The sequence below is a fragment of the Aspergillus japonicus genome (genome assembly GCF_003184785.1).
Source record: "Aspergillus japonicus CBS 114.51 unplaced genomic scaffold BO86scaffold_27, whole genome shotgun sequence".
Taxonomy (NCBI): Eukaryota; Fungi; Ascomycota; class Eurotiomycetes; order Eurotiales; family Aspergillaceae; genus Aspergillus; species Aspergillus japonicus.
In genome coordinates this window covers 27,046-53,652 of record NW_020291664.1, presented here as the reverse complement: position 1 = coordinate 53,652, position 26,607 = coordinate 27,046, and the positions used below count along the sequence as shown (strand labels likewise).

The 26,607-nt window shown below is 54.2% G+C and overlaps 14 protein-coding genes across 14 annotated transcripts; 7 read left to right on the top strand and 7 right to left on the bottom strand.

Annotated features, from left to right (window-relative positions):
- Positions 1-56: 56 nt before the first annotated feature.
- BO86DRAFT_362983 (putative MFS transporter) lies at positions 57-1,906 on the bottom strand (the record flags this gene model as incomplete). Its single annotated transcript, XM_025669944.1, has 2 exons — positions 1,601-1,906; positions 57-1,546 (listed from the first exon to the last, which is right to left on the bottom strand). The coding sequence occupies exons 1-2, from the start codon at positions 1,650-1,652 to the stop codon at positions 57-59; spliced, it is 1,542 nt and encodes a 513-aa protein (XP_025527193.1). The 5' UTR covers positions 1,653-1,906.
- A 714-nt stretch (positions 1,907-2,620) lies between these two features.
- BO86DRAFT_274366 (uncharacterized protein) lies at positions 2,621-3,052 on the bottom strand (the record flags this gene model as incomplete). The annotated part of the gene is made up of 1 exon (XM_025667253.1): positions 2,621-3,052. A coding segment is annotated over one exon (432 nt), but the record flags the coding sequence as incomplete, so codon positions are not given.
- A 553-nt stretch (positions 3,053-3,605) lies between these two features.
- BO86DRAFT_339557 (uncharacterized protein) lies at positions 3,606-4,584 on the bottom strand. The gene is made up of 2 exons (XM_025669025.1): positions 4,306-4,584; positions 3,606-4,249 (listed from the first exon to the last, which is right to left on the bottom strand). Exons 1-2 carry the CDS (start codon positions 4,538-4,540, stop codon positions 3,636-3,638), a joined length of 849 nt encoding a protein of 282 aa, XP_025527191.1. The 5' UTR covers positions 4,541-4,584; the 3' UTR covers positions 3,606-3,635.
- Positions 4,585-5,357: 773 nt separating this feature from the next.
- On the top strand, positions 5,358-7,536 carry BO86DRAFT_389542 (carboxypeptidase C). The gene is made up of 6 exons (XM_025672156.1): positions 5,358-5,502; positions 5,555-5,667; positions 5,722-6,382; positions 6,441-6,659; positions 6,711-6,762; positions 6,817-7,536. The coding sequence occupies exons 1-6, from the start codon at positions 5,371-5,373 to the stop codon at positions 7,506-7,508; spliced, it is 1,869 nt and encodes a 622-aa protein (XP_025527190.1). The 5' UTR covers positions 5,358-5,370; the 3' UTR covers positions 7,509-7,536.
- Positions 7,537-7,714: 178 nt separating this feature from the next.
- On the bottom strand, positions 7,715-9,408 carry BO86DRAFT_431047 (glycoside hydrolase family 75 protein). The gene is made up of 6 exons (XM_025675746.1): positions 8,761-9,408; positions 8,646-8,711; positions 8,446-8,582; positions 8,245-8,393; positions 7,916-8,185; positions 7,715-7,870 (listed from the first exon to the last, which is right to left on the bottom strand). The coding sequence occupies exons 1-6, from the start codon at positions 9,025-9,027 to the stop codon at positions 7,797-7,799; spliced, it is 963 nt and encodes a 320-aa protein (XP_025527189.1). The 5' UTR covers positions 9,028-9,408; the 3' UTR covers positions 7,715-7,796.
- A 380-nt stretch (positions 9,409-9,788) lies between these two features.
- Positions 9,789-10,265, top strand: BO86DRAFT_99959 (uncharacterized protein). The gene has a single exon (XM_025677858.1). It carries the CDS (start codon positions 9,970-9,972, stop codon positions 10,228-10,230), a length of 261 nt encoding a protein of 86 aa, XP_025527188.1. The 5' UTR covers positions 9,789-9,969; the 3' UTR covers positions 10,231-10,265.
- A 358-nt stretch (positions 10,266-10,623) lies between these two features.
- BO86DRAFT_456509 (uncharacterized protein) lies at positions 10,624-11,702 on the top strand (the record flags this gene model as incomplete). The annotated part of the gene is made up of 1 exon (XM_025677170.1): positions 10,624-11,702. Exon 1 carries the CDS (start codon positions 11,001-11,003, stop codon positions 11,700-11,702), a length of 702 nt encoding a protein of 233 aa, XP_025527187.1. The 5' UTR covers positions 10,624-11,000.
- A 746-nt stretch (positions 11,703-12,448) lies between these two features.
- On the top strand, positions 12,449-13,492 carry BO86DRAFT_431044 (uncharacterized protein; the record flags this gene model as incomplete). Its single annotated transcript, XM_025675745.1, has 2 exons — positions 12,449-12,790; positions 12,848-13,492. Coding segments are annotated over 2 exons (987 nt in total), but the record flags the coding sequence as incomplete, so codon positions are not given.
- Positions 13,493-14,049: 557 nt separating this feature from the next.
- On the top strand, positions 14,050-14,697 carry BO86DRAFT_399987 (uncharacterized protein; the record flags this gene model as incomplete). The annotated part of the gene is made up of 1 exon (XM_025673677.1): positions 14,050-14,697. One exon carries the CDS (start codon positions 14,050-14,052, stop codon positions 14,695-14,697), a length of 648 nt encoding a protein of 215 aa, XP_025527185.1.
- A 360-nt stretch (positions 14,698-15,057) lies between these two features.
- Positions 15,058-15,942, bottom strand: BO86DRAFT_99954 (uncharacterized protein). Its single transcript, XM_025677857.1, has 4 exons — positions 15,786-15,942; positions 15,517-15,735; positions 15,278-15,454; positions 15,058-15,211 (listed from the first exon to the last, which is right to left on the bottom strand). Exons 1-4 carry the CDS (start codon positions 15,828-15,830, stop codon positions 15,065-15,067), a joined length of 588 nt encoding a protein of 195 aa, XP_025527184.1. The 5' UTR covers positions 15,831-15,942; the 3' UTR covers positions 15,058-15,064.
- A 2,026-nt stretch (positions 15,943-17,968) lies between these two features.
- Positions 17,969-20,184, top strand: BO86DRAFT_419313 (uncharacterized protein; the record flags this gene model as incomplete). The annotated part of the gene is made up of 2 exons (XM_025675115.1): positions 17,969-18,425; positions 18,494-20,184. The coding sequence occupies 2 exons, from the start codon at positions 17,969-17,971 to the stop codon at positions 20,182-20,184; spliced, it is 2,148 nt and encodes a 715-aa protein (XP_025527183.1).
- A 411-nt stretch (positions 20,185-20,595) lies between these two features.
- BO86DRAFT_362969 (amino acid transporter) lies at positions 20,596-22,864 on the top strand. The gene is made up of 4 exons (XM_025669943.1): positions 20,596-21,164; positions 21,229-21,740; positions 21,796-21,957; positions 22,009-22,864. The coding sequence occupies exons 1-4, from the start codon at positions 20,837-20,839 to the stop codon at positions 22,600-22,602; spliced, it is 1,596 nt and encodes a 531-aa protein (XP_025527182.1). The 5' UTR covers positions 20,596-20,836; the 3' UTR covers positions 22,603-22,864.
- Positions 22,865-22,869: 5 nt separating this feature from the next.
- gmdA (putative general amidase GmdA) lies at positions 22,870-24,807 on the bottom strand (the record flags this gene model as incomplete). The annotated part of the gene is made up of 5 exons (XM_025676648.1): positions 22,870-23,000; positions 23,053-23,464; positions 23,515-23,562; positions 23,613-24,440; positions 24,508-24,807. 5 exons carry the CDS (start codon positions 24,805-24,807, stop codon positions 22,870-22,872), a joined length of 1,719 nt encoding a protein of 572 aa, XP_025527181.1.
- Positions 24,808-25,385: 578 nt separating this feature from the next.
- BO86DRAFT_379633 (uncharacterized protein) lies at positions 25,386-26,213 on the bottom strand (the record flags this gene model as incomplete). Its single annotated transcript, XM_025670686.1, has 1 exon — positions 25,386-26,213. One exon carries the CDS (start codon positions 26,211-26,213, stop codon positions 25,386-25,388), a length of 828 nt encoding a protein of 275 aa, XP_025527180.1.
- Positions 26,214-26,607: the final 394 nt, after the last annotated feature.

Genomic DNA, 26,607 nt, shown 5'->3' with positions numbered 1-26,607 from the left:
AAGGTGTATCAATCATTTCTGTAAATCTAATCTCATCTAATCATGCCTCATAACAATCAACATTTATCCTCCCCTTCCTCTGCCTCATTCAATTCCGCCACCTTCCGTACTGTCGCCTCCTTCATAAACGGACTGCGCTCGCGGATCTTCTCCCCCCAGATCATGATACACACCGGCGCCAGCGTCAGCAACAAGCTAATGAACCCTAACAAACTACTCGCCCACTGCAACCCCATGGTCTCATACATGTTCATCGTCGCCAGCGGCAAGAAAGCCGAGAAGGTGTTCTCGCCCAGCACGACACACGCCATCGCGCTGCCGGCGTAATTGCTGTACGCATCCACCACGTAATCCATAATTCCCGTCACCACGACTACACTGCCGGCGCCAACCATACCCAGGCCGATGGTGGGGGCGATCCACGGGAGACTGGGGTATGAGGTCCACGCGTAGACAAACATCCCGCCGGTCAGGCCGAAGATGGCGCCGGCGACGGACATGTATAAGCGCGCTTCGGGGATGGGCGTCCCTGGGATCTGAGCATTGCGTTTCGCGGACTGGAAATAGAGTCGGGCGGAGACGAGCGTCAATGGCCATCCCAGGACTTGCCCGATGACAATGGCGCCCTGCACGTATCCCGACTGCACGGGGTCCCAGCCGTACAGGGCGTCGAAGACTTGCTCGACCGATTGGGTGAAGAGGTACAGCGTGCCTACGGTGAACGACGACCACAGCATGCAGAAGAACACCACGTACTCCGTGACGAGCATCTTGAGCGGACGTTGGATGCTGGTCGCCAGCATTTCGAGGAGCGGCTTGGAAAGGATCTCGTGCCGGGTGTATGCGTTGACGCCTTTCACGCGCAGTCGCTTGGCTCGCTGTTTCAGAATCACCAGGTCGCGGGACTCCCGCATCGTGACAACGGCCACGGGGAACAAGATCGCGTGCCAGATGAGTTGCATGTAGGAGATCCAGCGCCACGAGAGGAACTGGAGGATAGATGCCCCAAGCACGGGCCCGATGCTGCTACCACCCAGGTAGGCGACGATCCACAGGCTGACCGGTTTGGTGCGTTCGCGCTCGCTGCCCCAGATGTTGCCAATCACGCTCGCAGCACTGTTTCCTAGCACAGCGACACAGCCTCCGGCGAAGAACCGGGTGACGACCAAGGTGGCAAAGTTCTGAGCCACAGCTTGCGGGATCAGAAAAAGAATGAAAACAAAATGCGTAAGGAGAAACGTGCGGCGGATACCGAAGTCCTCCATCGTGGGGAGAATGATCAACGAGAAGAAGGCACCGCCCAGAGCCCAAGTGGTGACGGGCCAGTAGGAGTTGGCGAATGAGGCCTCACTGACATGGAAACGCTCGTCCAGCTCATAGTGGGCGACGGTGATGATGGTGCCATTGGCGAGCACGAGGAAGGTGGTGAACAGGGCAACGAAGGTCACCAACCATTTGTGCAGTTGGGACCAGTTAAATGGGTTCTCTGGGTCGTCTGGGCCCTCCCAGTCGACAATGACGAGGTCGTCGACTGTTCCGGCGAACTCTGTGTTCGGAGTTAGAGGGCTGCGCGTTGGGGATGATGCAGGTGGCCACTTACCAGCGATCAATTCATCTGCATTTGCAGGCGACGAGGAGCCTCCACCATGCATCGAGAGTCGGGAATGCCAAGGAAGCTTGATCTGTTCCTGTGAATGTTGATTGAGTAATGGAAAAGATGGTTAGACTTGAGGGGAATGCTTGGTGTAGGAGATGAGAGTGGGAGGCGAAACCCTTAAGTATCTACTCCGTACTGTGTAAGTAGTGCGAGTGGAGCTAGATCGATGCTCTTCTAGAATACGCCTGGCACCCTACTCAATTCGTGTATTCTGCATTCCTATCGCCAAGGATAGTAAAAGTATCCGAGTAGTTCACCTGTACAAAGAATTCATCGCCTTCGAACACGGTGGATATTCTCCTCCGGTTGACCTGAAAGAGAAAAGACCGAAGCTTTCCATTACGTAACGACAGCCCTACGCCATCTGCCACTATTCCCAACACGGCAGCCAAGAGGAGGAGTGGCCCGTGCACGTTTCTTCTCCGCGGAGAGCCTCAGGCACCAGGCCTCAGGCACCAGGGCATTTAGGCATTTAGCCGGATGAAGAAGCCGATTTACATCGGGTAGCAGCATTTGGATGGGCTGCATCGGTTCACCTGGAGTTGATTCTAAGGGACCAAACCTGCAGTTGGAATGGTATTTGTGGGTTCACATTGACTTTGTATCACAGTCTGATCAAATCAACTGAAGTACAGTACAAGGTACACCACGTTCCCACCTCACAAAAGAATATGTCCAACTACCCAGAAGATTGCCAACCCATCACAAGGAGGAGCCAGCAACTATCGTAACGCCATTGCCTCGTCATCTAATGACCTACATCAAAAGACGCAGACCGAGAACGTGCACCCGAGTATTATTTCACTCGGGCGACAGCTTGATTTCCACGCCTGTGATGAAAGCGCGCGGAAGCCACTGCGCCCGAGTCCCCAAAGTAAGCCTTGCTGCAGTCTCGAGATAGCGGTGGACAAAGACAGTCCAAAGGCTATCTATCGAGGATCCTGGGTGCGCGGCAGTCCCACTCTTGCTGCCTAGCAAGATGTGAACCAGACAGTCGGCATTAGAGCGGTCGTTTTTAGCAGCCGGGATGCTCGTAGGGTCGCAGAAGAGGTCAATCAGCGCGTCACGAGCCGCCCGAGGAAGAGGAAGGATGCGTTCCATACAGAGCACATTGCGCGGCCGGCGTGAAAATTTAGGGTCGTCGGGGAAGAGCTCCAAGTTCGTGCGCCAAAAGTCCGAGGTTTGGTTTGCAAACCAGGCGACACGAGGGACTTCAACCGCCGTGTCTACCACCTTGGCAACGCCAATGAAGCTGTCGTAAACCCTCATATGCATAGTGTTATTGTTCCAAAGCTTCATAGCTTGATCGATAATGAGGATCTTGAACGCCCACGGGGTACCTGGCTGCTCAAATACCCTGCTGTCAGCACTGGATCCGATCTCACGATATGGCTGGCGGACGCTGGATTGATGTCTTGAGGTAGGCGATGGAAGCGAAGTGATCGGTCCAGTTGTCAAGAATTGCTGGAGAATGGCTCGTGCGGACTGGCCGCTCTTGTCCCTGTCTTCAGTCTTCGGGTCGTCTAGCAGAGCAGCCTCCAGGTCAATTACCCACGAGGAGTCCTCGTCAGTATCAAGGGTGAACATCGCGAGTTGATGGATGTTTTGGATATGTGTAGTCTCAACTATCAGAAGATGTATGATCGGCAGAAGGGAACAGTTGTGGGAGGTGAGAGACAGTACCTCGATGTGGTGGCTAACTGGTCTGATGAAGGAGGATGAGTTGGGGAGAGTTGGGCAGAGTTGGGGTTGAGTTTGTGGAGGACCAAAGATGAAAATATCATGAGATACTTATAGCCGTGAGGTTTGACGAGTCCTCGGGCAGATAATTCACTGGATGATAGGATGGGCGTTGTCATTCACCATGGGCAAGATATCCAGCCAGCCGAAAGTAAAAAATTGACATCTTCATTCTTTGCACTACTCCCACTTATCCACGTCATCTAATAACAATTTGTCTACAAGTTCCGGCCAGGCTCTAATTTACAGCCTCCCCGTTCTCCAGATCTCTCCCCTCCTGCATCGAATGCAACCTCTCCTTCCACCCCCCGGCCCAGCTCCTCCCCAGTCCTCCATCTCCACCACCAACCCCCCTCAACTGGTCGTGAAACCCCAACGTCTTCCCCGCAAATGTCAGGATCAACCGCTCTGCCTCCTCCGCATTCTGACTTAATCCATGATCATCCCCAGGAAACGTCTTCAGCTCCCGACTACCCTCCTCCGAACCATACTGCCCGTACAGCGCCGCCGAACACCTGACCGAAAGCACGGTATCTCCGGTCCCATGCAGCAGCAATAGTGACCGGGGACTGAGCTTCGAGATCCCCGAGGTCATGGCCGTCTGCGACGCGACCGTCGCCACGCCCACGACGCGCTCAGGCTCCCGTGCGGCGACGGTGAAGCACGGACTGCCACCGAAGGACCATCCCACCAGGACGAAGCGGGTGGACTGATACTGCTGGGTGAGATAGTCCATTGCGGCGACGACATCGGCGGTGCAGTAGCGGGTTCTGGCTGGCTCGCGATAGTCGAGGCGCATAACCGGGATGGAAAGGTGAAGGGTGAGTTTGTCGGCAAGGGAAGGGTAGATTCCTTCATTGATGTTATTTGCAGTCATGGGAGGAATTGATAGCGGAGAGGGGACGTACCTGAAGGACCGCTCACTCCACCTCCTGCTCCACTGATGAGGATTACGGCTGCACCGCGGACTTCGCGGGCGTTGTAACTGCGTGGTCGGTGTAGGATGGCGGGGGCTTCGTGGTCGTGCGGATCGTGGACGGCGATGCGGATGCGCTCAGCAATGGGGGCTGCGGGGGTGATGGTGGGTGCCTGAGCCGGGTGAAGGGGCCCAAGGCTAGAGAGAGGATGGTGGACAGTGGTCATCGTGTGACTTGTGTGCTTCAAATCCGGGGTCGAGTCACATCCCGATCGTGCTTGTTGGAGTCTAGGGTTCCGAGATATGCAGTGTTTATATGCAACTGCCGCATGTTGACATCAGACTGACGGGATGGCATTGTTTCGGATCCGTTTTCCAGCCAGCCAAATTCAACAGAATTTAAGCTTAGCTGTTTGAAACTCTAAACCGGTCAACAACTGCTGTGAGTGGATGGCACCAAATGTAGCTATAGGGATACCTCAAGGGTTGGTATCCATGATGTGTTGAATAGTTGTCGAATTCAGCTTACTGAATTTGCACAGGACGGGCTGCTTTGGTACATATAGCACAAGAAAAAGTTAACTTTCTTCTCAAAGGATATGCCACATTCTTGACCCCTAATGTTCTTCCAAGTGGGTCCTGGACGCTTATCATAGACTGGACCCTGAGATGCTCTTCTGATCAGGATCGCTCAAAGCACCGCAGTTCACGATGTCAATGCATGACATCCGCTATCGGAACCAAGTACCTTAATTGTTGATCGGCCGTTAGCTCAACATGTAGTATCAGAATTTCTCACGTATCGGATAAGCCTCTTGGCTTAGTAGGCAAGGCAGTAGTGCACTGACCATCCTATCAGCCGCGAAACAGACCCCTGTGGATGGTATCGCTCGCCGGCGGAGTTCCGAATGGCGCCTTATGCTAGGGCTTACGCATCCAGGCTGCTGCGTTAGCGGAGCACCAAGTTATTCTTAACCCCCCGCTTTTGACCAGCTCAAATGCATTTTTCCCTTTCCTTTTTCACTTCTGATCAAAGTGCAAATGAGCACCTTGCAGCATGGTTGCACTGATCACTTTAGCCTACGCCAGTCTGCTGGGTTTGGCTCACGCGCAATTCCCTCCCAAGCTCGAAGGAGTAACAGTGATCCAATCCAAGCTCCACGAGGGCGTGAGCATCTCATACAAAGAGGTAATCTTCCATTCAACCGAGTCAAACTCCAATTTCTGATTCTGCCCAACAGCCCGGAATCTGCGAAACCACCCCCGGGGTCCGCTCCTACTCGGGCTACGTCCACCTGCCCTCGGGGTTCCTGAACGAAAGCGACAGCGGGCCGCAAGATTACCCGATCAACACGTACGATCTCCCCGATTATAACCCCAACCATCACCTAATCATCCTCAAACGCAGGTTCTTCTGGTTCTTTGAATCCCGCAAAGACCCCGAGAATGCCCCACTAGCCATCTGGCTCAACGGCGGCCCCGGCGGGTCTTCCCTCATGGGCCTCTTCGAGGAACTGGGCCCGTGCACCGTCGCCGAGGACGCGCAAACCACCATCCTCAACCCCTACAGCTGGAACAACGAGGTCAACCTCCTCTTCCTGGACCAACCGGTGCAGGTCGGATTCTCGTACGACGTGCCGACCAACGGGACCATCTTCGCCGACACCAACGGTGAAGGTGGCAAGATCCAGCCCGGGGATTTTGGGTCCGATATCCCGGAGTCGAATCTCACCCATCTGGTGGGCACCTTTGCCAGCCAGCAGGTCAACTCCACCGCGGATACGACGGCGCATGCGGCACCGGCGCTATGGCAGTTCGTGCAGACCTGGTTCTTCGAGTTCCCGCACTACCGGCCGCGGGATGATCGCATTAGTCTGTGGGCCGAGAGTTACGGGGGTCACTATGGGCCGGGATTCTTTCGCTTCTTCCAGGAGCAGAATGAGCGGGTCGCGGACGGGGTGGCGGAGCCTGGAGCAAGGCCTTTGCACTTGGATACATTGGGGATCGTGAATGGGTTGATCGATTCGTTGGTGCAGGGGGAGTCGTACATCCATCTTGGATATAATAATGTAGGTTTGTTGCTGGGGTGTACGGCTAATTGGGGTGGTCGGTGCTGATGTGGCTCAGACGTACGGGATTGAGATCTTCAACCAGTCGACTTACGCAGCGCTCTTGGACCATTGGGAGCGACCGGGGGGTTGTCGTGATCGGTTGGTCAAGTGTCGGGCGGCTTTGAGGGATCGCGATGCAGGCGTCGTCCCGTCGCCGAATATCACCGCTATCTGCGAGGGAATCGAGCAGGGTTGCGCAGGGGGTGCGCCTCAGTTATATGAACGCGAGTTGAACGTGAGTTCCCTTCTCTTGCGTCTGAACAATGGAGCTGATAGCATTGACCAGCACTCCTGGTACGACATCACCCATCCCAAGCACGATCCTTTCCCGGCCAAATGTGAGTGACTCGTCCATCACTACTGTCTCTGCCAGACACTGATGTCAATTGCAGCATGGCTGGGATATCTCACCCAAGAATCCGTCCTCTCTGCCCTGGGCGTCCCCGTCAACTTCACTGGGGCCTCCCCGGCCGTGAGCGACGCTTTCGTCGACGCGATCGACATCGACCACGGCGGCTTCCTCGACGCCATCGCCTACCTCCTCGACAGTGGCGTGAAGGTCCACATGATGTACGGCGACCGCGACTTCGCCTGTAACTGGCTTGGAGGCGAAGCGGCCAGTCTGGCGGTGCCCTACTCCCGCGCGGAGGACTTTGCCGAGGCTGGATACACCCCGCTCCTCACCTCGGACGGGGTGAAAGGCATGACGAGACAGCTGGGCAACTTCAGTTTCACCCGTGTATATCAGGCCGGTCATGAGGTGCCTTCGTATCAGCCGCGGGCCGCGCTGGAGATCTTTAACCGAGCGACCTTCGATCGGGATATACCGTCCGGGTTGGTGCAGGTGACCGATGACTTTCGCACGGTCGGCTTGCGGGACACCTGGAGTATTAAGAATGAGCGGCAGCCAGTGCCAAAGGCCAGGTGCTATATTCTGTATCCGGCAACTTGTGAGCCGGAGGTGTGGAAGACGGTTCTGGATGGGACGGCCGTGGTGAGGAACTGGTATGTTGTGGAGGAAGAAGAAGAAGACCATGGTCTAGTGGATTGGCGCAGTCAGGTTGTCTTGAACGGGGCAGCTTGATACAGCTTGTTTCTGGAGAGTAACTATGGTAAGTCCTCGCAACGTATGAGGCGCCTAGATTCAATGATTGGTGATAATGCTGAACGCATGAAGCATATGCGCCTGTCAGTTGCTATGAGTTTCTATCACAGGGACTGTGGGTGGCAGTATCAATACGTAGGGAGATTTGGAAGAGCAACGATAATGATGTAAATTATAACCCATGCTCCAGTGCCCTCCTCCGCGAGTTACATCGTACATATGCTGAGATCAGATTTTTCTTACCCCCCTGAGACTACATCACCCCCTCTACTCAGCGCTGCAGCTCCCACTATCGCACACCAGGACATCAGAACAATCATCATCAGAGGAGCAAGTGGCACCTAAGCCGTTAGTTCAATTACCCCCAGTGGTGCCAGGAGACTTACCTTCACAGTGACCCGACCAAGAACACTCGTCCTCGTCCGTTTCCGTCGGACTCGCAGCGCTGGTCGTTGCGGAGGCAATCTTCGTAAGGGTTGTCGCCACCACCGAGGAAGTCGGCCCTTCACTGGGAGCGGCACCGGCCAAGCCCAGTTTGGAGGCCAATGCGCCCATCAGCTTATCTCCCATGGATCGGAGGGTCGTGAAGTTGGTGATGTAGTTTTTACCCAAGGCGCTGCTGGGGAGGACGGCGTCCTTGCCGGTGAAGACGATATCTGCCATTGTTAGTTCTGGCGAACGGGTATCGGGAAGCAGAGAAGAGAAGAGCACATACAAGTCACATCGGCAGCTGTGTGGCCCTTGTCACCGTTCAAGCCTTCGTCAGGAAAGCAGGTCCGGGCCATGAGCCAGGAGGCTTCTCCGGTGACTTCAGGGTCATCGCCGTTGGAATCCCCCAAAATGCCGTAGTACATCTTGCCGTTGCTGCGGTCGTCAGTGCAAGTTGTCGTCTTCACATATGTCCTGGTGGGCTTACCAGATCACAGCAGCAACATTGTTTCCAGGAAGGAGATCGGTATTAGCGGTCAGAAACTTGTCGGGGATGACAATGAAGGGGACTTCGTAGGCTGCGAGTGCGCCCCAGTTGGTCTGCGCCTGCCCATCCCCGTTGCCCTAATACATCTGCGAGTCAGTGTTGTTCGCGAGGGAAAGATAGATAGAACAGTACGGGCTCACCGAGCACTTGTAGTCAATCCCGTCACAGTCCACATCCATGTCAGCTACCCAGCTTAGAGCCGCTCCCTACTGCAGTTAGAATAAGTCTGCCGTAAGCTGTAACCCGAGAACATACATCGCTGAATTTGACCCAGTCATTATGGATGGTCGATTTAGGGGAGTTCTTGTCAGTGTTCACTGGGTAGGTGGCCAGCGACGGCACACCATTTGCCTTAGCGGCAGCCGACTGAATGGCAGAAACAGGAAGGGATGAGGCTGCTGCAAAGTAGCTAGAAGGGGGACCACCGGTGGGCGAGTTATATTTGGAGCCATCGACGGTCTGCGCCACGGCTGAGGCGGACAGACCCAGGAGGGCCAAACCAAGTGTGCTTTGGATTGCCATTGTGAGGTTGCAGATGAGATGGATGCAGAAAGGTTCTGGTTGCCAGTAATTCTGTTGAATTGGACAATGTTGGTGATAGATGTGAACAGCACTGGAAATCGGGCTGCCTTTGTACAAGGATAGAAGCGCCAACCCGTGCCAGCAAGGCTCAATTGATCTTCGCGTGGCTGTCAGAACCCTCTCTGCCCATGTGCTTTTGGCCCCAACGAAGCTCGGAACGAACTGGTCTCCAACAAAGCCGCTGCTTCGGTTAGAGTATACGTTACCTGCAGGACTGCGGATCTCGAACACTGTTCCACCATCGGCTTATTTCTGCAGCACTCAGCCTGTGCGCATCGTCCGATGGTGACACCAGCAGAGAGCAGTTCTCATGAAGTCTCGACACGCAGGAGAGGAGAGCAGCTGTGGATGGCTTGTTACTGGCTGCCACAAAACCAATTGAGGGGTCAATGACCTGTCACCGGGTTGAGGTCCCGATCTGCACTTCCGCTCCATCAGGCGATAGAGAGAGACAAAAATAGCCGTGTTCGATCGTTTCGAATAGACCGTTAGGACCCTGATCGCGAAGAATTGACGACTATGGCCACATGGAGCCTAGGGGGCGAGATATGCCCAATCAGTATAGGATGGGGGGTGGAAGCGAGGTGCCAAGACCTTCCATTGTAGGGCGAAGGATTCAGGGACCGCTTGGGAGAAACAAGACGCTAGGGGCGCTTGGGGGCCAACTGCACTACACGAAGGTATCGGCTCACTTCCGAGCACGTGAATTCATGGTTGGAGTCGAGGAGGGGAGTAGAGGGATAAGACAGAACGAGGTAAGTTAGCCTCCTTTCTTCTTCATCAAGGAACCCTTATGGCCCCCAATGCGGATGCGTTCCTGGTTCCAACCCGCATGAAGTGATTGTGCCTTTTCCCTCAAGGCATATCTCTCGGTGTTTCTGGATGGAACATGGCGCATGTAGCAGCGTTTCTTCAATGAAGGGGCCATCCCTCTGGGTTACTGCTTCCACTGGTGTCCTCGCACCAGCGGTGACCGCCCTTAATATCATATCACTGGAATCGTCGATGATAATCCGTATAGATCTGAGGGATGAGTCGCGCACCTGGACCTCAGCACAAGAAACTGCAAAATCTAGAGAATTTCTGACTTGCCGTATCGTGGGCCATAGAGTTTCTCCTCAAAAAGGACGGTTACCTCGGTAAGCGATCAATATGCTGTCTGGATACAGTCGCTGATCCTAATTAAATCTATTTCCCGACAGATCTCAATTTTTAGGCCCTAGGCAGGCAATCGAACCACACATTCGTGTGACGGTCGCTCTGGCTGAGCAATCGACACCGGAACCATGATTGCAGACCAGGTGCATCCCGGCAACGTCGATCATCAGCCCCGGTTGCAATTGACTTTGCAGGCGGAGAGCAAATGAGCCCTCGTGAGTCGCAACCGCAGTCACTGCTGTCTCGGACGTGTCGCGATGAGATCATAGCACATTGGCGATCGAGGCGCGACCAGAAATTGGCTGTCAGTCTGGTAGACAAGACTGTGGGGTTTACTGTCTTTGCCTCCAGGCTCTCGGAGCCAAGTCCAGGGCATGTGTGTGCGGATGCCCTATCTGCTCACTAACCCAGCCACTGCGATTGTGTTACAATCCGGGAATCGGGGGGGCCTGGCAGGTCGTTGTCCGGTTAGACGATAATCTCGCTGATGAAGCCAGGGTGAGCTCTGTGAATAACGGTCGGGCACTGGATGATCTCCCCATCCAGGGATTTGGCAGGGATGAGGGGTGCACCTTGCATCCACCTCCTGCGGCGGTGCGAAGAGGCGATCAAGTCCAAGATCATAGTATAAATCCCGATACTTGCCTTCACCCTCGATCTGTTGCATTCCAGATTCCTTCGCATTCTTCCATCCCCGCCTGGCACATTCCCTATCTGATCACATCATCACCCCGACCTGCCAAATTCCTTCAAAAATGTTCTTCCGACAGGCGCTCCTTGCCAGCACGGCGGTCTTGTCCTTGTCGGTGGCTCTCCCCACGGCCGACCCAAGTCTTCCATACCTGCTGTCTCCGCGAGATGATACGCAGTGCATTGCTGGGACGACCTTCTATGCGTGTTATCTGAACCACTTCCGGGGATGCTGTTCTGTCGATCCCTGTGCCCTGGAGGCGGGTTGTCCGGACAACAATCCCAATCCCAATAACAACCAGCAGCACCACCACCAACAAGTGACCTGTCCTGTCTCTGGCACCCAGGTGTTCCAGCCACAGATGGAGATGATCTTTCCGACCGAGCCAACCACCTCTCCCATTCCCACCCCAGATTTGAATCTCTCCCGCTCCGCCACCACTCAATGGAACCAACTGATGACCTTCACCCTGCCCAGCGAGGCCCGCCAATGCACTCTCGGCTGGACCATCCCCGCCCGCCGCAACTTCACTGCGGGCTCCAACGCCTTGGTCCGCGTGCTGGAGAACGTCGCCCCCGGTAATATCACCCGCATCGGCGCGGCGGATTTCTCCTACTGGCCACAGACCCCGGGGCCCCACGAGGCCCTGGTTGGAACCTTAGACTGTAAAGAGCAATTGCAGTTTCACTTGACTCTGGAGCATCGAGATGCTGTCTTCATGGCCCAGGATGCGCAGACGGGCTGGTGGGTGCGATACACCTGCTGATGAACGGATGACAGAAGTGATGTAAGGTTGTTGCATGGAGGGTTTGGCGCTGACGCTTATTCTTGTATTTCACTTGGCAGCTTGATGGGTCACGAGTATGTAGGTATATAGATGTAATGAATGATAACGATTTGCCTGAGATCATGGCCGGATTTGTTGACTGCGCATTGTGCCCTATGTGGGCGGATATGACATTCAATGCATGGCTTCTTCCATGCACGTAAAGGTTGAAGGTGACCACATTTCTACTACCGAAGCACCATGCGTACTCACCGTGTGACATTTCCATGTCACGATCCAAGAAATCATTGCGCGTGGTCAGGTGCGTAATCACGCGAAGTTGACTTTGGCAATCCTGAGAGAAAATCGGGCGCCGTAGGATTCCGAAGACTTTGTACTTTCCCCTGACGATCACACTAATTTCTTGAAGGCTCTTGGGGCCAGAGGATGCCCTAGTCTCGGATTCCTACACATTATTCGATGGCGGGATTGCAGCGGCGTGTTGGTGTTTCGCACTGTCTCATCAAGCTCGTATTCACTGACGGGCCGTCGGCCTGGCCTGAAATAGCGGGTATCCATTCTCCCGATCGGGTTGAACAGCCCTCAGAGTTAGCACCGTCAGGTATATAGCATAACGGTGGATGCCGTTCGTGCGAAATGTTTTCGGACGCGTCGCATATATTGTGCACCTTAGGCCACGACTTGACTTTTGGGCTGGCACCAGTAAGCCTTCCTAGGAGACTTCTCTCGCAATGACACCTCGAGCATTCTTCCTGGCAGCAACTGCCCTAGTCTGGCCAGCTTTCACTCAAGCTTATACCCTTAAGGACAACTACACCGGCAACAACTATCAGGACTTCTTCAGCAAGTTCACCTTCTGGACCGGGACCGATCCCACCAATGGTCTTGTGCAATATGTGGATGAAGCCTCAGCCTGGAGCAACGGCCTGATCGGCAACGGAGGCAACATCTATCTCGGGGTGGACAACACCAACAAGGTCGGCAATGAGGGTCGCAAGAGTGTCCGGCTGACCGGTAAGACTGCCTACAGTCCCGGGACTCTCATCGTGGCGGACATTGCATACATGGTACCCTTCCTGATCTCTCTCCCGTGCCCCGATATCCATTCTGATTAAGATCATCAGCCCCAAGTCTGCGGCACCTGGCCGGCCTTTTGGATGACAGCCGCGTCCGATGACTGGCCACAGAGCGGCGAGATCGACATCGTTGAAAACGCCAACAACGCCCAGAACAACCAGATGTCGTTACATGTCAGCAACAAACAGGGCCAATGCACCATCACCTCCAACCCTGCAATGACCGCGACCAAAGACCGGTGGAACAATTGTGCTGAAGAGGCCAACGGTGGGTGCGATGCCAATGACCCGCGCACCAACAGCTTTGGATCGGGGTTCAACAACAATGGTGGAGGCGTCTATGCAATGGAGTGGACTGCACAGGCGGTGCGCATCTGGTTCTTCCCCCGTGGTGCTATTCCAATTGGCGCGAGCGGGCCTGTGGGATCGTCTCCGAATCCGGATACTTGGGGAACTCCGACTACGGTTTTTGAGAGCAATAATGGGAGTGGGTGTGATATGTCCACCCATATCAAGAATCAGCGGATTGTTATCGACACCACTTTCTGTGGGACTTGGGCGAGCGGGGCGTGGTCGAGTTCTGGGTGCGCGGCCGAGACTGGGTATGGATCTTGCGAGGATTATGTGAAGAATGTGCCTGGGGATTTCAAGTATGCTTTCTGGACGTTCAATTTGATTATGGCCTATACTTGAGGTTGGAATTTTGGATTTCTTGGTAGGTTTTGTGCTCTGATTGATGTCTGTCTGTTGCGAGGGTGGATTTATGCAGTGTGTATAGCATATAGTATGTAGTGTATAGTAGTTCTACAAATTCGGTTTTCTTTGGACATGGTGCAGCTGCTATCGTAGCGCTTGGATAGGGGCACTGTATTTTCATGCACATGTTCTCAGCACTCTCCGATCAATTTGTACATGGAAGGCTATTAGACCGCGTTGCTCTCAGTGATGCGGTTGACAATGAATCAGCGGAAGATCCCATGGTATACTCCATCTGGTGACAATAAATCTGGCGACATCCCATGGAGATGACCAGCAGGATTATAGTTCTAGCGGCCTCCCTTGGAGATGTAAGCTTAATATAAAGTACTCGTCCACATCTTTGATTGAGACTTTCTCCCCTCTAGGTTTCTTCTTCGGTACAACGACCAACTGGGATAGTCCCGCTACCTGCCAGTTATTCATCCCCCATACATACAAGCATTATCTCGAAAACTGCGACTGACCAGGGTCAAATGGTACAGACGCGTATGATGGCAGAGCAGATGACAGAGGATCAGCAGGATGCTGGTCAAGCCGCTACCCAGCCCCAGCCCCGGGCTCAGCCCCAAGCTCAGATACCTAATCTCCCACAAATGTTCTCCGCTGAGGTTGACGATGGCACCGACGCTGTGACCGGCGTTGCCAACTCAATTCCAGACGATCAAGTAAACGCAATGAATATGATGGGATGTTGGCTCGTAATCCTTGAGCACTTCTTTCCGGAACAATACATGGGGCCTAATTTCCCTGGGTACGATGTGCGCACCACAACGTCTGCCGTCAACAATCGGGGAACGCTCAGTTTGCGCATCACGACATCATCCAGGTGGGTAGACGCGGACTTTTTAAATGTGGAGTTAGAGCGCTTCCCTTCCAGCGACGACGATCTCGATCGATGGGACCGTGAGGCTAATCTCATGATCCAGATGGTGCATACGATGAGTAAACTCCCCGAGCAGGAGGAGCCAAAATTCGTCTTCGGGATTGTTGGCATCGGGAAGTACTCTCGATTCTACCGGCTCGAGGAAGACGGCCAGCGCTACCCTATCGATGTCGCAGGAAAGGCCGTGTTTCATATGCGAAATGATGCCAGACTAATTGCCTATATCTTCAAAGTTCTTATCAAGGAGCACTGGTAGTTTACTACCCTCCATTGAAACTCCGAGGTGAGTCTTCTACTACCTGAATTTTTGCTCTAAAACTAATCTGCTACTCTATCTCTGCGATTATGAGCAGTACTCAATCGAAAGGTTTTGAACCACCAATTGTTTAACCCAGGAGGTCACCGTATATGAAATATTCGAAGTCCGCTGATTCTACGGTTGAGTATACATACATATATACAGCACAATCAACATCCGTTATGTGAACATACGCCAACCAAAAGGACTAAGAGTACAGCACAAATAAAGCTTGACGACACGGCAGGCATGCTCTTCACAGTGACTACTCCGCCCAACAGCAACACAATTGTCTCCCGCCATCGATACTGAAGCTAATGCCCTGCTAGCAAAGGTCACCGGCGACAATCACATTGTAATTGTCCGTATCGAACTCCTGGCCATTGATATACATCCCATCATAGCACTGCGTCATGATGTCTTCGGCATAGGTTGCCAGGTACGAGCACTTGGGCTCGATTTCCCACGCATTCTGCTCGTCAATTAGTCGTCATCCTCCACGACCCGAGTCAAACGAGGAAGCGGCCAACAAACTTACATCATTGCAAAGGTAGATACCCGAATCATAGGAGCAGCTGATCCGGGCACAGGTACCAGGGCCGGCGCCTACTTTGCACACCCCGTCCAAGGCGAGCAAATACTGGATCCCTTTGGTGATCCATGTGTAGGTGGCGGTCTCGGAGTGGTCACCCTCGATGTCGCACAACAAGTTGCTCTAAATCATAGTATCAGTGAAAGGTAGCTCTAGAATTTGTGTTTGGACATTGGTCGGCAAACCTTGTTTCTTTTCTGGAGGATGCGGTGAACCTCGGCGTCCGCCTCCCGAGCCTCCAGAGACTGGGTGACGTTGAAGTCGGGATTGAGACGTTTGATCTGCTGGTGGACATCTTCGATTGTTCCGGACAGTTCCACTTCGTCGCCGCCCTCAGTGATGACGCCTCTGTAGGTCATTGGCACGACGGTGTAGCCTTTTGGCACCCGTGTTGTCACAAGAGCCTTGTTGATTGATTAGTATGCATATGTGAGGTAGAGTGAGTATGGCCAACCATTGAGGTGCTGGCAAGAGCAGCCAAAATAATCGAGAACTTCATTTTGCCCGGAAGAATATGATCGCAGTGTTATGTTGGTTTGTTTGCGGAGTAGACTTGCTTTTCTCCAGCTTTAGTCGGGCATTATATACACTTTCAGCATCCACAACACTCCACCCCCTTTCTTGATCATTCTGCCTCGCGCAGCACCTATAGCAACGCCTATAGCTCTATGAATGTCCTCCAAGGCTATCAGAAGCGGAATGATTGGGGGGCGATTCAGGTACAATGGGAATCCTTCGCCTTGGTAGCTTGACTTCCGGAGTAGTCCACTGCAGGGACGTTAAAGGAGGACTGTCCACTCATATCCCCAGCCTGACTTATTTGTGCGTCATGGTGGAAAGGAGGCCAATGGTTGCAGTGTCCTCAACTTTCTGTGTGGGGGATAACGCTCCGTGTGCGTGCTTCTTCAGCCCCCCTGGTCGTGGGGGCCGACAGACCCGAGAAATTTTCCCCTTTTGTTGGAGCAGAACAGTTGAATGAGTTGGCTTCGGAGATATAAGACAAATGATGATGCTGACACGATGATAGCTTGGTATGTACTGTAAGGTTGGTGCTGGTAGGTACGGCTACATATTTAGTCTCGCCGACAGCCCTACGACCCGTTGCATTTGGTCGGCACCCTTGGTCGGTGGAGGCATGCGTACACACTGCGCACGTAGTCTATCAGCGTCGGAAATGGACAAACCCATGCCTTTTTACAGAGTGGCTGTCTGAGTTGCACTGTCTTGGTTTCAGAGTATAAAATAAACAATGTTGATTGTGCTATTCGGGAAGGACCGTCGGAAAGTGTTAGACAAAGAGTGTACATATACTTTTATGATCTGATGCCACAGTGTGGAAGCTGGAACCTCTTTGAGGTCAAGCGGGTTGAGCTTCCCATGTTGTTCACCTTCTAACATACCGTATGATTGAAGGTTCTTCTATGAGATTGTGACTGCTCCTTGCAGGTGCAAACCATGGCGGCGAGCGTGACCCGCGGCTGAAACGGAGAGACTTATCTTCCGCTTCAGCTGGGCGGGATGTATTAGAAAGAGTTGACGACGGAGAACAAAGCAGTGCTAGAGCTATTGAATCATAAAAGGCTCGATGTACAGTCTTAGACCGGTCACAAATTGGATGGGTAGAATTACTACGGAATCACCGACCAGTTCTAGCCTGGAGCCCGGAGCCTGGAGCCTTAAATACACACGGGGCAAACTGGAGGCAAATCTGAATGGGGAAAGTTGGAGGTGGAGCTCTGAGTGACGAGGCACGTGACCAACAAGTCCCCACCGCATCCACCATCACATGATCAGACAGTCAAACAGACCAATCAAGGATGGTGGGCGATGATCGCCGGGCTGACTCAGTCTCCACTCACCGCTCGGTCCGTCTTCTCTTCTCTGAGCTTCGATCTCTCCCTGAGGTCTCCGTTCTCCGTTATGGATCCCACTTTCCCACCTCCGATCCAGGATCCAAGCTCCAGCCTCTTTGTCCTCTGGTTGTCCTCGGGTTGTCCTGTGGTTGTCCCCTGGTCTAGTCCCGGTCCTCCCCGGAACACTAATTTGACTAATTCACTGATTTGTCCCCAGTGATGTGTTGGGCCAATCTCTTGACTGCTTCTCTACAGGGATTCACCAGCCTGGCGCAGCCGCAGGGAATTCCCTCACTTTCTCATTTCCCCATTTCCTGAAATTAACTACTTCTCAGGCCGATGGCTGATGTGATGGCTGATGTGATGGCTGATGTGATGGCTGATCTCGCGCTTCCTCTCCCCCCCTCCCCCCAATTCCATCGCCCCCAAACACTTGACATGCAGGATGAAGTCTGACACAACTCCTTCGACTCCATTTCCCCCCCTCAACTAATTTCCCCCCTCAGGTTGCGGCTGACAGGTCGGATGAGGCAAGATCAAAACAAATCAACCTTTCGACCATCTGCCAGGGATGGCTTCTGAATTTACCGCTGAACATCACCTGCTCGAGTTCCAGCACGACGTCGACCTACACCTCAACACCACCCTTCCCCCGACCGAGGACGATGGCGATATGGGAGTCAAACCCGTTGCGAGTTCCCACCCCAGCTCCAGTCCCGGCTCTCCTCCGCAGCGGCGGGACACAGCCTGCAGTGAGCTCGAGTCCAACGATGTTTACCAGTTGATGAACTGCCCCTCGCGGGAACCCGTCATCGAACGCTGTTGCTCGTGGTTCTTCGCAACGCTCATTGTCCTGTCCACATACACTACCCTCCTGTCCGGCCTGTTTCTCATCATCGCCTGCCTCAAGCCGTACTATGGCAACCTCATCGGCGACACCGGTGGCCTGGCGCCCTCCTCGGCCACCCTCCTCAGTGCCTTCTTTGCCAAAACCATCGAGTTGTCCTATGTGACGGTCAGTGTAGCGTTTGTGGGCCAACTGCTCAGCCGCAGAGCCCTGCGTCGAGGGTCGCGAGGCGTCAGCATTTCGGACATGAGTCTGCGGATGTGGATCACTCAGCCCGGGTCCTTGTTCATGCAGTGGGAGACTTTGCGCTACTCCGGGGGGACTCTCTTGGGCATTATTGCACTGATTGCGACTCTCGTTTCGATGCTTTACACCACTGCGGCGGAAGCACTTGGTAAGAGACCCACCGACTGATTATCTTCCGCCCGTTGTTCCTAGTGCTGATCACATCTAAACTCGCAGTATCCCCAAAGTCGGCGATGGGCCCCGTGTACGAACGAATACTCTTCGGCAACGTGTCGACCTCCTTCGCGAACCCCACCTACCTCGAAGCCCAGTGTGACACTCCCATCACCGCCGCCATCGACCCTTCCGCCGGCCGGAATGAGACCTGCGTCTCCATGGAGATTGTCGGTCGGGCCTACCACGACTTCGAGCAATACATGCAACAATGGAGTGGGCTAGCGCAGGCCAAAAATGCAACCTCAACGTCACTGAAAACGCGTATCAAGCCGCATGGGTCATTGTACGATAATACTACTGTCACGGGAAGTTGGATCGAGGTCACGGACATGACGACAACCTCCCAGAAATACAAGCGAATGGTGAACAATGTCACCGCTGCATTTCCGCATGGCGGGCTATACGATGCGGCGCGCAATCCTCGCAATGGGATCCGGCAGCCGAATGGAGCCACTGGAGACGGGAAGTATATCCTGCAAGCCTCCGTGCCGGCCCCGGCAGTCAATGTTCTCTGTGCAGGCTTGTCGAAGGAAGAGCTGGAGCCGATCATCTACACGGAATGGCCAAATCACGAACCCTTCAATTCGACAACGTGGTACACCGAGGCTCCCGCATATTATCAGAGCACAAATCAAACGGTGGTGGACGAGATTTTCGGATTTGCGCCTGGCACCGACCACCCGGCTCCCGTTTTCCCAATTTATCCGACCGAGTACAACACCATCTTCAATGCCAAGGTAGAGAACTCATCTGCTCTCTATCTGCTGGGCACCGCCCCGACCGGTCATAATCCCGCCTATGTCCTTTGTGCATTGAAAGCCAAGCAATCCGGTCTGTGCTCCGCCCAATATCAGGTGGACTCAAGCGGAGCCGAGCTGAGCACCCGTTGTGAAGACCCCACAGACGAGCTTCAGTACAGTCGCCGGGTCCCCGGGGTTGTTGAAGACAACTATGACATCAATTGGAAGAGCGTTGGGTGGTTGTGGCTGGATGCAGTCAGCCTCGGATCTGGAATTGCGGGCGAAGACGCCAGCATCGAACGGCTGTTGACTCAGATGGTCCCTGCCTACGACAACAGCAGCAACACGGCGTCCCTGAATGCCAACGTACCATCGGTTGCGGAAGCCATGGCGGTCTTGACCAGTGTCACTCTGATGATCAGTAGTCAGGATGCTCCTTACGTTCCCTTTTGGAACTATAGCGGCTATGCGAATCAGATTCTCCCGTCCCCGGTGCAACAGATTTTCAACGCCACTCTTCAGTCCTCTGGGTATGCGTCTGGTCACGCCGTTGACTGGCAGAAGAGCTTCTACGTGGTTCTTGTCTTGGCCTTCCTGACGAGTGTCCTCTTCATGGCTTTTTTCATGGTCGAAGTGCGCGGCCGCCTCCTCAATGACTTCACTGAGCCTTCGAGCCTGTTCGCCTTGGCTATCAATAGTCCACCGACGGAACGCTTACACGGAGCATGCGGAGGAGGGCCCACGGGTCGCGAACTCCAGGATCGCTGGCACGTGGGCATGGTCGAAGACAGCCACCATTATTACATCCGGCCCATCGCTGATGGAGAATTCACGCCTCCTGATCCTGGATCCGACGACGAGACCGTCAAGGGGGGAAGAACTCATCTTGCCGTTCACGAGTACCGCAGCGTCTCGCGTGGAGCTGCTAGCCCGATGTCGTTTTTGTATTGATCCGCAACGTTGACCTCGGCGAAGCGAAACATTAGAGTTCATGTTAGACTTAGAGTAATGTAATGTTTGTGTACATACAGATCAGTCCATAGCCAGAGTATCACATGACTAGACTGATCCATGGTACGGGGCTACCATCTGCATCAGCTTATGGTAGAAGCAGAGCCTGGCCAGCTTGCGTGGGCGACCGAACAGCAAGGCAGTTGCCGTGCCATCATCATCCATAAGTTAATCCTGGATGGCTGTAAGTACAGGGTATTCATATCTGAGGCACAAAGGGAGGTCATATGACTCTCTGCTCCGTACTCCGTACTTGGAACTGATAAGGGAGAAGTCACATGTCACATGTCACATGTCACATGTCAGGGCGGTCAACGACGATGGGTTTGGAACATCAATCCAATTGAACCACTCCAGCTTCCCTACCTTACTTATTCTCCCAACATTCCTGCCGACACTTCCAGCGGCCTCTTCTGATTTCCAATTGACTTTAATCTCGAAGGGAGGTTAAGTGCGGGGAAGAGGCAGCGCAGAGGCAGCGCAGACGCAGCATCAATCTGCGCGTCTGATGGCGTGATCGCATCGGGGTGACTTCTTCATTTGTTTCTGCTGATCATCATCCTCCTTTCACCACCAAACAATCATCGCAAATATGCCTCCTACCAACGACGCTCTGGAGGGAGCCGCCCAGCCACTACTCACTCAGCCAGGTGAGAGAAGCTATGCGGCCACTGCCCAAGAAGGTGCGACCGTGGAAGATCACCGCCCCGGTGCATTCAAGCGGAACCTAGGCACCATCGAAGCTTTCGGTATCATCATCAGCATCGTGATCGGGAGTGGAATCTTTACTTCACCGGGGTCAATCGATACCAATGTTCCTTCGCCCGGAGTGGCTCTCGTGGTATGGCTCGTGGGTGGCATCCTCGCCTGGACCGGCGCTACGACTATGGCTGAGCTGGGCACTGCCATTCCTGGTGAAGGTACCCATCCAACCATGACATTGTGACTCCTGCCTCTACCAGTCGCTGATTCGATGCTATGCAGGTGGTGTGCAGCCGTATCTGCAGTATATCTTCGGTGACCTCTGTGGTTTTCTGGCCGCCTGGACTTGGATCATTGCCGTCATGCCGGCCACCTTGGCCATTCTGAGCATCGTCTTCGTTGAGAGCATTTACTCGGCCGCTGGCGTAACTGACCAAGCTGCGGCACTGTCGCACAAGCTGTTGTCAATTCTGATCCTTGTCGTGGTCAGCGTGGCGAATTCCATCAGCACCAAGGTCAGCACGCGGCTCAATAGGTTCTTCGTCAGCACCAAGTTCGTCACCATCGCTGCGGTGGTGGTGGCGGGGCTGGGTGTTGTCATCGCCCATCTGGTCAAGTCCGACAGTGCCCATGGGTCCCGAGACTGGTTTCAGAATCCCTGGTTCGGCTATCGCAACACGGTCACTCCGGATGGAAAGCTGATTGACTGGCATGACGTTGCTGGGTGGGAACTGCTGGGGTACTACTCGACTGCCTTGTACGGTGCACTCTGGGCTTATTCGGGCTGGGATAAGGTGAGACCTTTCGTGACAGTTAATATCGACCGGAGAAGGTACTGAAATTTGGTAGGCGATCTACATCAGCGCAGAACTGTCTGCTCCGGCGCGTCAGCTTCCCTTGGCTATCAACTCCGCCGTACCCCTCATCATTCTCTGCTTCATCGCCGCGAATGCGGCATACTATATTCTCCTGCCGTGGAACGTGGTATCCACGACGGACAGTGTGGCTGTTGTACGTTGTAAACCTTCTGTCTCTTTTCGTGCGCGCAGCTAACGCGATCAGACTGCCATAACTCATCTTCTCGGCCCCGCAGCCGGCATCATCGCCGCGATCTTGATCTGTCTCGTCGTCGCTGGATCCCTACTGGGCAATTCTTTTGTCGCGGGTCGCATGGTGGTTGCCGCTGCTAACAGGAACTGGCTGCCTCAACTACTGGGAGTTATCGGTCAGCTGGGACGGCCCTCCTACTCGAACCAGACTCTCAGCTCCGATGCACCTATCAACGCTATCGTCCTCTCGACCATCTTGCCAATTTTCTATATTCTCTTCGGCAACTTCCGAGCTTTGCTTACCTTTAACGGTTTAGGAGAGTACTCGTTCTTCTTCTTGACGGTAGTCGGAGCGATCCTGTTGCGCTTCCGCGAACCGGACCTCGAGCGGCCCTACAAACCCTTCCTGGGAATTCCGATTATCTTTGCGCTGGTGAGTGGGTTTGTGGTGACGCGGGGGGCGGTGTTTGCACCATTCCAGGCGGTCATTCTGATTGTGCTGTGGGTGATCGGGGCGGGATTCTATGTTCTGCGTAAGCGGTGGCTGAAGGGGGAAGAGAGATATGCTGCGGTGCCGACTGGGGAGGGCGAGGCAGAGGCCGAGTAGTGCTGCTTGGAGAAGTGTCGTCTACTCAGACGGTTGACAATAAATGAGTCGAAGTTCATCGTGTTGCAAGGGAGCAGCTTTGTGCAACGTGGATGGGGACTGCTGGGGATTCGCCTTCCAGACATGCTATTGCCACTAGTGCAGCTGGCATGAGATACCAGGAAGTATATTAACCTAGAGGAGGACAATAAATACAAATTGAGAAGCTCCTAGCGTCAGCATATAGAAAAAGAAGTTCCACACTTCGACATTCGAACATCCCGATGGCTACATTCTCTGTGTGGCCTCATCAATAAGCCTGTCGACGTACTCAACCAGACCCAACACCTTTTCTTCTTCGAAGCGGCGGCCCACCAACTGCAGCGCAACAGGAGCGCCATGGCAGTCGTCAGGATCATCTGTGACCATCAGCAAGTTAACCTCGTTTGTGTTCACCAGACAGATACCTACAGTCTGACTGGACCTCGGCATCCATCTCAGTCAAGGGCACACCTGGTCTGTGACTCCCGTCCACCGAGCGGTCCACCTTTGTGACCGGAAAAACTGCACTGGAATAGTCTAGGACATTGACAAACGTGGTATACACCCCGTACTTAAATTTCCCGGGTCTGACAGCCACCGAGGGGCAAGCCGGGCAGATCAGCGCGTCGACCGGTCGTCCGGTCCCGGTGAGTGTGGCCGTAGAGTTCCAGTAGTCCATGTACGCTTTCTGATAGTTGCGTTTCTTAACGTTCAGAGCAGCCACCTGTGCGGCGCTGAGGTGGTCACTCGGCTGCAAGAAGCACTCCGGCAGCTGTTCCTCGCCGGCGAGCGCGCGGTGGGCTTGGACGTCTGTTCCGCCGTCCATGTGCCATGCTTGCATCTGTTGTTCTCAGCATTGGTACGTATCTGTGATTCGGTTCCAGCACGTACCGCGATATCGAAAGCTGTTGCATGACTTGGGGGATTCCAGTCGATAACCTAAGCCATCGGTCAGCATGAACCCAAGCGTGGTGAGCAATCCCATTCACCCGGTGACCTTTCTGCTCCAACAGCCCTCTTACCAATCCCAGCGCCCGCTGGACTGGCAGGTGAGACCTCACCGTACCATCATCGTCCATGAACGCAAAAGTAAGCCTCTTGTCCGCGATGCCACCCCGTACGCGCTCCTCCACCCCATGGCGCCAGGGCAACTCCACCACCAATGGATCCGCAAACCACGGTTCCTGCGCCAGCACCGCCTGCACCATCAACTTGACTCCCTGAACAGTCGTCGCCATCGGTCCCACCACAGAAAGCACTGTATTCTGTCCATCCATGGAATTGGCGGCGCCCTCGTAGGGCAAGCGCCCCGCCGAGGGCCGCAGGCCGTAGATCCCATTGAAGGCGGCGGGGACGCGGATACTCCCGCCGATATCGGTCCCGAACCCCACCACGGAGCCCCGCAGCGCCAGTAATGCCCCCTCCCCACCGGAGCTGCCCCCGGCTGACAGGCGGCGGTTGAGCGGGTTGAATGTGTACCCGATGATGTGGTTGCAGGTCTCCCCGGCCATCAGGGTGGTCGGGACGCTGGTCTTGCAGTAGAACACTGCGCCGCTGGTGCGGAGGAGGCGGACCAGTTCGCTTTCCGTGTCTCTTTCGCCAGGCGGGAGAGAGTTGAGTGGCTTGCCTTCGACCGTGTCGATCCAACCTACGTAGCCCATGGTCGTTTCCACTCTCGAAATGTGGAATTGGTCTTTTAGGCTGACGGGGAGACCGTGGAGTGGGCCTAGGGGCTTGTGGTGGGTGGTGAAGTAGCTGTCTAGTTCTTTTGCCGTGGACAGGGCGCGGTCGAAGAAGATTTCGAGCAGGCAGGGCACCTTTCACTCATGGTCAGGGTTGTACTTGGACAAGAGGTCAGGGAGAGACGCGGGAGAGGAGACGAACGAGCTGGTGGGCGACGGCGGCGCGGTGGCAGAAGGCCAATGTCACTTCCACAGCGGTCCATAACCCAGTTGTTGTGTGAGAGACGATGGTCTCGGCGTCGGATTCAGTGATTTCAACCTCTCGTGGGGAAAGATACTGCTGGATATATTTGCCGGTCACGTTGGGTTGGACGTCGGGGGTGGGGATGGGAGCGGGGATGCGCCATTCGGTGGGGATGGCGGAGAGGATCGCCTCACGCTTGGCTGAACATTTGGCTTGCCAGGCGGGTGGAATTCCGGGCTTAACGGCGGATTGGGTCATGGTGTAGAGATGGCAGTGAGGTGTACCTGTGAATTGGACGAAGAGCAGGTGTAATGTCCGGGAAAGAAGTGCTGGCGGCTCTTATCAGGCATCGCCGATATCATCCGGGCGGGGCCGTATGGGGTCAATGACCCCGATGAAGTCTACTTCCTTCAAATGACAATGCCTTGTCGGAGGATAGAGCAGTGAGGGTAGTCGGGGAGCTCAGGGGTTTGCGCTTGTATTGGAATATCATTTCAATTTGCAGGTCCTGACACCCGAGTATCCCCACCGCAGTCCGGGATACTGGGACGCAGTATTCACCACAGTATCCACCATTTGCTTGCCAATCACTATTCTGAGGACGCTTGGACGATCAATGTTCTTCAACTCCTGGACGCTGTTATGTATACCATTTAGTGTTGGTAGCCGATGTGATGAGCAGACTGCACAGAAATAGAATGGCAAAGTGACTCTGAGCGAACATGTACAAGTAATAACGAATTTCGATATTGGGAATTGAATTATGGAAGAGTTCAGAGAACTACGCCTACGCCTGGAAACAGGTAAAGGCATGGTCTACATAGTGAAGATGACCCCTAGCTCTGTGCCTCGTCAGGTATCATCGGGATGCTACGATAGTGGACCTCGCCCCTGAAGCCTAGGAGAAAGTCCACGAGGAAGAACCAATGCTCGACGGCATCGAAGGAGTGCCTTCGGTCATAAACGATAGTCCCCGGCGCCGAGACAATGGTTCCGTCCACCCGACGGCGTTCGTAGAGTCCGAACCTACCCTCGCGCCAGATCATCCCAGTAATCGGGATTTCCGGGGATGTGACGCGTTCCATGATATCCAGCTCCATAACGAGCCAGACGGAGTACGTATACCAGAACGGGGCCCACGGGGGCGTGGGCCCAGACAATAGGCAAAAGAATTCTCCTGTGGTAGGGTGGCCCACGTGCAGCACTTGGAAGTCGATCTCCTCAGAGTGCCGGGTGGTGTGTGTGTGTTGGTAGCCCTCCCCCGGGGGAAAGATCTGTCGGAGGAGGCCATACACGCAGAGGGGAATACTGAGGTTTAAATCGTCTATGGTAGGGTTCCAGGGTTCCTGCCCTTCCTCGAACTGGGGAATAGTGAATTTGTCTTCGGAAGCAGTGGAAGAGCTGTCATCGCTCGGCGCGCCAGGTGTGTCCCCTTCATCGAGCTTATATTCAGATGACTCCTGGGGCTCCAATCCAGCGGGTGCCCCTTCGCTCTCCGATGGGACGGTCTGCTCCTCCTGTGGCTCCGACCCAGCGGGTGCCTCTTCGCTCTGCGAGGCGGCGGACTGGTACTCATCAGACACAGAGCTAGAGGCTTCCTCCTCGTTCGGCGAGGGAGCGTCATCCTCCTCCTGGGCGGTCAGGCGAGATTCCAAGGGAACCATTGTAAATTATGCCGATATTGTAACCTTCAAGTCTGACGTTCAGGAGTAGAGGTGCAACCTGTACTGTGCTGGTTGCTGGGTGGGACGGAGATAATGAATCATCTCGGCCATACTACGTTGGATGTTGAATATATAAACATACCGCTGGATGTGGAGCCTGCAGAAGGGTTGAGCAGCAGTCATAGTTTCATTATCTATATATGGAAATCGACGATACTTAAGCCAAATACACCTTCTTCATGGCATACATTTTCCTCTTGTCTCATACCGATAACAGGAGGATAATACGCAAGTTGACAAATACCGATTATGCCCGATTCGATGGTTGTCTTGCTGGTGTCCTTCACTACGTTCTTTGTACATCGATCTCAACAGCCCAGTATGCATGCGAGAT

Bases quoted from the DNA above. Each gene is read 5' to 3' on its own strand.
- BO86DRAFT_339557 (XM_025669025.1), bottom strand. From the start codon at position 4,540: ATGACCACTGTCCACCATCCTCTCTCTAGCCTTGGGCCCCTTCACCCG. The intron at 4,250-4,305 runs GTACGTCCCCTC...ACATCAATGAAG, and splicing joins TGGAGTGAGCGGTCCTTCAG to GAATCTACCCTTCCCTTGCC.
- BO86DRAFT_389542 (XM_025672156.1), top strand. From the start codon at position 5,371: ATGGTTGCACTGATCACTTTAGCCTACGCCAGTCTGCTGGGTTTGGCT. The intron at 5,503-5,554 runs GTAATCTTCCAT...TCTGCCCAACAG, and splicing joins TGAGCATCTCATACAAAGAG to CCCGGAATCTGCGAAACCAC. The intron at 6,763-6,816 runs GTGAGTGACTCG...TGTCAATTGCAG, and splicing joins CGATCCTTTCCCGGCCAAAT to CATGGCTGGGATATCTCACC.
- BO86DRAFT_431047 (XM_025675746.1), bottom strand. From the start codon at position 9,027: ATGGCAATCCAAAGCACACTTGGTTTGGCCCTCCTGGGTCTGTCCGCC. The intron at 8,712-8,760 runs GTATGTTCTCGG...TAACTGCAGTAG, and splicing joins ACTGGGTCAAATTCAGCGAT to GGAGCGGCTCTAAGCTGGGT. The intron at 7,871-7,915 runs GTAAGTCTCCTG...CTAACGGCTTAG, and splicing joins TTGGTCGGGTCACTGTGAAG to GTGCCACTTGCTCCTCTGAT.
- BO86DRAFT_99959 (XM_025677858.1), top strand. From the start codon at position 9,970: ATGGAACATGGCGCATGTAGCAGCGTTTCTTCAATGAAGGGGCCATCC.
- BO86DRAFT_99954 (XM_025677857.1), bottom strand. From the start codon at position 15,830: ATGAAGTTCTCGATTATTTTGGCTGCTCTTGCCAGCACCTCAATG. The intron at 15,736-15,785 runs GTTGGCCATACT...TCAATCAACAAG, and splicing joins CTCTTGCCAGCACCTCAATG to GCTCTTGTGACAACACGGGT. The intron at 15,212-15,277 runs GTAAGTTTGTTG...ATTGACGAGCAG, and splicing joins GTATCTACCTTTGCAATGAT to AATGCGTGGGAAATCGAGCC.
- BO86DRAFT_362969 (XM_025669943.1), top strand. From the start codon at position 20,837: ATGCCTCCTACCAACGACGCTCTGGAGGGAGCCGCCCAGCCACTACTC. The intron at 21,741-21,795 runs GTGAGACCTTTC...GAAATTTGGTAG, and splicing joins CTTATTCGGGCTGGGATAAG to GCGATCTACATCAGCGCAGA. The intron at 21,958-22,008 runs GTACGTTGTAAA...TAACGCGATCAG, and splicing joins CGACGGACAGTGTGGCTGTT to ACTGCCATAACTCATCTTCT.